We start from the raw sequence: 6,000 nt of genomic DNA on the forward strand, positions 1-6,000 counted from the left end.
AGATCAGATTTGTATAAGAGGGATGGCATACACTTGAATGCGTTTGGTATCAGCAATCTTGAAAAACTGATAACTGGTATGAGACCTAACACAGAGAGTCAGGGAAACTAAATTATAATGGGAGGAATGGTAAGAATATAAGTGTAAGAGCGAAATTGATCATGCTAGATGTTGGTGAGGTAGGCAAAGTGGGAATGGTTCCCAAGGGCAAGATTAAGTTATAAACTGGCCTTTAATCCGATGCAAGTGGTCATAAAAGCTAAGTCACTCCTTTCATTTTTGGATATTCAAAGAACCACCCAAGCAGTCAAGAATGTTTGCATAGTCACAGAAATTTGTATTGTATGCCCTTGTAGTCTGCTCATTATAAAAGTGAGCAATTGTATGGGAATATTAATAAATTAAAATCATTATGGCCATTTTGCTCATTACAGCCATGATCTTGTTATTTTTGTGCTTGTTACTGTACTTTGTAACCAAATGAAAAACTTTGTATATCTGATCCAGAGTATTTTAATAATGTGATAACAGGCTTACTACTTGTATATGAAAAATATATGACTTCTGCATTAGTAAGCATTAGTATATTCTAGGGTCTAGTTGCCATTGATAACACCTCACTAAAAATTGAAAGATTGCATAGTAGTGACCTTTTCCATGATGAATTTGCATTATATGGGAAGCTAATTTGCACACAACCTTTGTTTATGCTTGGATTTAAGTATAATATACAGGGTGTCCTATAATTCTTAGTGCAGTTTGATCTTTAACTGCTTCAAAAGTATCACAGTTACAGAGTTGCAATGAATATCATTTGAAAGTATAACTATTAGAATTTTTGATGCATGAATATTATTAATTCATTACATTTTTCTTATATATATATATATATATATATATTTTTTTTTTTAGACTTGTGTGGTTGAAGATGGCAAATGTTGAAGTAAAAGTCAATTGTGTCCTGTGGCTTGCTGAACTCAAGTCCATAACAGCAGTAAGAAGAGAAATTTCTCTACCCATTACTAACTGAATGAAAAAGTTCAAAGAAACTGGATCAATTCATGACAAACCCAGATAAGGGAGGTTTATCAAGGGAAACAAATGTGGTTGAAATCGAAAGGGAATTTGATAAGCATCTCAAGAAATCAGTGTGACGTGCTGCTGAGTTAAATGTACCAAAAACTACAGTGCACAGAATTCTTACCAGACAACTCCATAAACATGCTTACAAAATTACGACTGTTCAAATGCTACAAGAAGAGGATTATCATACCAGATTGGATTTCTGTCAACTGATGAAGACACAAATGGAAATGACACAGATGTTATTGACTTGTTGACTTTTTCAGATGAAGCAATTGATGGTTAACTTTCACAGTTACCACATTTGGGGTACAGAGAAGCCTCAGTAAATGTGATAACACGAAAGAGACCCACCAAAAGTTAATATATGGTGTGCGGTTAGGAGGTGTTGCATTATCGGGCCATTCTTTTTCGATGAGCCCCTGTCAGGGGTGAATCTTATTTAGCTTCAGAATTTTTTTATTCTGAATTAAAGAGATTAAATCTTATGAATAAAACCATTTTCCAACAGGATGGGGTACCCTGTCACTATGCAACACAGGTGTGAAAGTTTCTGGATGACACTTTCGCAGATACGGTGGAGGAGATACTCCTGCGTAGGCCACCTTGGTCACTGACCTGACTCTGTTAGACTTTTTCTTATGGAGTCACATCAAAAGGGTCATGAATGCTTCAAAATCTACTTCTCTCGATGACCTTAAGACTAAAATTACAAATGCAATCAATGCAGTTACTGCTCAGCAACTACTGAATGTTTTCCGGAACTTTGAAAATCGCCTATTTACGAGATGGCAGTCATGTTAAGCACTAATAAGAAACAAATCATTGTAGATTAAACTTAATTACATACTCTTTAAGCTATTATATACTACATGTCTGTAACTTTTATAATGTTGGACCTATTAAAGTTTAAAACTGCACTAAGAATTATGGGACACCCTGTACTTTGTAAACAACTGAGAAAAACTTTCTACTGAGAAGTCCTGATGAAATCCTCACAACCATTATGCTATGTTAAAGGAAATTCACTTTAGCAAACCATTCTCTGTAAGAAACTATCCCCGTGGGCCTCTTGAATTAGCCTTAGTGACAGGTGTCTGTAAAACCAAAATATTAAAGCAGTGTTCACATTTGTGAATCTTCTGTTCATTGGGGAAGTGTGGTGATACAGCTACTAACTTATGATGTTGGATATAAAACTAGTTTTTAGTATTTTTGTGGATAAGATTGTGCTCAAGGTAACCAATCCTGATTGCATTTAATGCAGTAAGTAAATCACGGGTATATCAGTTATATTTTAACTCTTTCCTCTTTTCCAATAGTTTTGTATAGAGTTCAAGCAATAAAAATTTATCACCTATCCTCCTCAGTATCTTGTCATAAAACACCTTGGTAAGATTTCCATTATTTCATGCATTACAGGAAGTTTTCTTTCAGTGCTTTATACTATCAATGATGTTACTATCTTGAATTAATTGAAATATTAACATCATATGTGCACACTAACCTGGTTATCACTTGCATTGATAAACAGGTTAGTATGCACAGTATAGTGGAGAAAACACATCAAAAGCTAATAGCTAAATAAATTTATTTAACTAAATAGACTAATGAGCCATAATTTTCCCTTGGTCACCATAGCATCTTCATGGTCTTGAGGAAATATACTTAGCACATTCATAGCCAGCAGGAAGGCAAGCAGACTGATAAAGGCATGTTCCTCCAGTTCTAAGTGGCCCTCTGTACAGGGTATAGTGATGGACACTGTTGCTAAAGGTCTCAAAATTGTGGTCTCCAACATTTTTGGCAATGTGATACAGCCAAACTTAAGTTTGGAGAATGATATAGTGCTGTGGTAATATTCTCTCTGATTTAAATACAGTATGTTTCTGTATAAGTGAAATTTGTGATTTCAGCATGTTGCTGACAATGGAGGATAGCATATCAAACGTTGTGTAACCACACAATGCGTCAAGTGTACCCTATGTTTAGTGACGTTTAGAATTATCCACCAGCGCCATATATCATCCTAGTGACAACTCTTAGAACTAACGGTTTTTGCACAAAATAAAATTCCATTGCTGCACACATTATGTTCAATATTAAATCATTGCTCTGGGTAGTTATGCAGTTACAGCCTTTTGAAACGTGAATTTTAATTATAATCGCCTTGTATTCCCCTCCTTCCCCTTTAATGGTAAAGAATTTAAAATATTTCATTTATAGATGGAGAAATATAAAGCTCTATTCTCAACAATTCTTATTCTAGCCTTCTAGAATAAGACTTTTCGGGTATGCAAGTGCACACCCGAAATGCATAAAAGATGGTTTCATTATCTTATCTTATCTACGCAATGCATACAATGAAAGTAAATGAAACTTACAACATCAGTGGATTGCAGATGAAAATAATTCCAATTTCTGCTAGGATAAAGTAGTAAGTTATAAGGGTAACCCAAAAATTTTTGCCATTTGTCTTCATATTGTACCTTTCTTTTTCTTTTTTTTTTTTTTTTTAAATAATTATATTCCACATATCAAATTAAAGATCAATTGGCAAATAAAATGAGATATTACATTTATGTTTGGTGCTTAAGTAGTTCAGTTTAGAATAACTGTATAAATATTTTCCCTGTGATTTTTATATAATTTTTGTAAATGGTGTAGACTGCAGAAAAGATGTGATGGATTGGTAGTTCAATTCTTCTGATATTTGCTAGTGTATTAGAATATCTGACACCAATTAGTGTAATATGATAACAAGTTTAACATGTTCTTTTGTACATCATTCTTCAGATATACAATAAAAATTTGGAAAATTTTGATATTTTCCCACCTGCTTTCAAAAGTTCAGCTGACTTCCTCTTTAAGCAGCATTTCCATTTTGCTTGCATTGGATGGATGCTCTTAACTTTGTTGAGGATTTTTGATGCCTCATTTTTCTCACCGTTCTGTTTTCAAGTTATGCTAACTCTTATAGTAGTGATCCGAATTGTTCAGTTCTTCATCTATAACATCTATTTCTTGATGGAAGTTTTTTCACTTGGCTATGCTACCAATTATATATTTGGTTTAATCCTTTATCCAAGTGTAAGCAAACAAAGTTTTGCCTGAAGTATTTTCAGGACTGGGGCAACTCGTGGTAAAGGTGGAGTAAGTTCTGATCATTTGCCTTAGTATCTTCCATAATGCAAAGCACATCTCCTTGCGGACATGTATAATGCTATGCATTAAGGGAAGGGCCCCTACCCAGACTGGTTTCGACCTTTATTGAGGTCTCATCAGTGGGAGCCAGACCCAGAGGTGGTGATTCTAAGGTGGAAGTAATGCAGAAGTCATATCACCATATACCAGTTGCCAAAAGGTGTCAACACCTTATTAAAATTCTCTGGATTACACCACCTCTGGGTCTGGCTCCCACTAATGAGACCTCAATAAAGGTTGAAAACAGTCTGGGTTGTGGCCCTGGACCTTCCCTTAATGAGGGCTCCCACTGGAGATATGGAGAGACCTTCCATAATGCAAAACACGTGTCTGCAAGGAGATGTGTTTTGCATTATGGAAGCTACTAAGGCAAGTGATCAGAACTTACTACATCATTACCACGAGTTGTCCCAGTCCTGAAAATATTTCAGGTGCAATTACACTTGTATAAAGGATTAAACCAAATATATAATTGGTAGTAAAGCCAAGTGAAAAAAAACTTCCATCAACTATCTCTAATCCAAAGAATTTTAATAATAAGGTGTTGACACCTTTTGGCAACTGGTATATGGTGATATGACTTCTGCATTACTTCCACCTTAGTATCACCACCTCTTGTTCTGGCTCTCACTGATGAGACCTGAATAAAGGTCAAAATTAGTCTGGGTAGGGGCCTTCCCTTAATGCATAGCATTATACATGTCCGCAAGGAGATGTGCTTTGCATGGAAGATACTAAGGCAAGTGATCAGAACTTACTCCACCTTTACCATGAGTTGCCCCAGTCCTGAAAATACTTCAGGTGCAAACTTTGTTTGCTTACACTTGGATAAAGGATTAAACCAAATATATAATTGATATGTATTTCTTGTTACCTCTCATCTTTTAGTTTGATTGTAGCCATTTGTTTTTGCCTTTCATTAGGTACAGGAGCCTAAGAAATGCTAAATAGTATATTTTATATAAATTCAGAATTGAAATTTGATTTTTTTTTTTTACTTGATGTGTATTCTAATTGAGAATATAATCATTATGCACAAACAAGTGCATTTTCTTTTAATGCATAATTATTTTGATGTGTGTATGAATATTTTAAAATTATTTTGATCTAATTAGGTGTAGAAAAACACAAGCTGCATATGATCACTGCATGATGGATAAGTTAGATATGGAGAGACCACCAATTGGATACTTTACAAGGTCCCGTCTACATCATACAAATCGTCCCAAACCAGTACCAGTTCCACGTAAGCAGTATGAGCCAGTTCAGGAACTGCCTGATGATTATCCTCGTGAACCTGCAAAATTTGGATCACGATTTTACTTCTTATAAATAGTCAAAGAAAAAAAAAACACTTTTGTGTTACAATTTAGGAAGTAAAACTTAGATGTTTATCAGTTATGAAATATGCATTAAGCAGATTAAAATGGTAGAATAAAATATCAGTTGTTCCTCTAACGTGTTTTTGAAACAGTTGAACATCACAAAGTGATAAGAGCCTTCAGTAATTTTTGAATGAGTAGAATGGCCAGAAAATTGAATGTTAACTGGTTATTCAGATAGAGAAGTCCCATAAATCTCTTCTGATTCTGAAAATTCTTTTATAAGTCACTTTAATTTTATGCATTGTGTTAATGGCATGAGGTATTTCAGAACATCAGCAGATAAGTTTAATAAATAAGAATAGCTGAGTGTCAGTTTCAAAATTTTAGA

General features: G+C 34.5%; 1 protein-coding gene across 3 annotated transcripts in view; it reads left to right on the forward strand.

The window, feature by feature from the left end:
• Positions 1-5,745, forward strand: part of LOC150102803 (NADH dehydrogenase [ubiquinone] 1 alpha subcomplex subunit 8-like) — a 38,279-nt gene extending 32,534 nt beyond the window's left edge. For 2 of the 3 annotated variants that reach the window (XM_090398979.1, XM_090398980.1), the window contains exon 3: positions 5,403-5,745. In XM_090398979.1, coding sequence (XP_090255105.1) covers positions 5,403-5,619 — 217 coding nt within the window. In that variant the 3' untranslated portion in view covers positions 5,620-5,745. The remainder of the gene's footprint in view (positions 1-5,402) is intronic. The other variant, XM_090398981.1, reaches the window with a different exon arrangement.
• The last annotated feature ends 255 nt before the right edge of the window (positions 5,746-6,000 follow it).

Source organism: Typopeltis vanoorti, chromosome 10 (genome assembly GCF_054136105.1).
Source record: "Typopeltis vanoorti isolate ZY-2024b chromosome 10, IOZ_Tvanoo_1.0, whole genome shotgun sequence".
Classification (NCBI taxonomy): domain Eukaryota; kingdom Metazoa; phylum Arthropoda; class Arachnida; order Uropygi; family Thelyphonidae; genus Typopeltis; species Typopeltis vanoorti.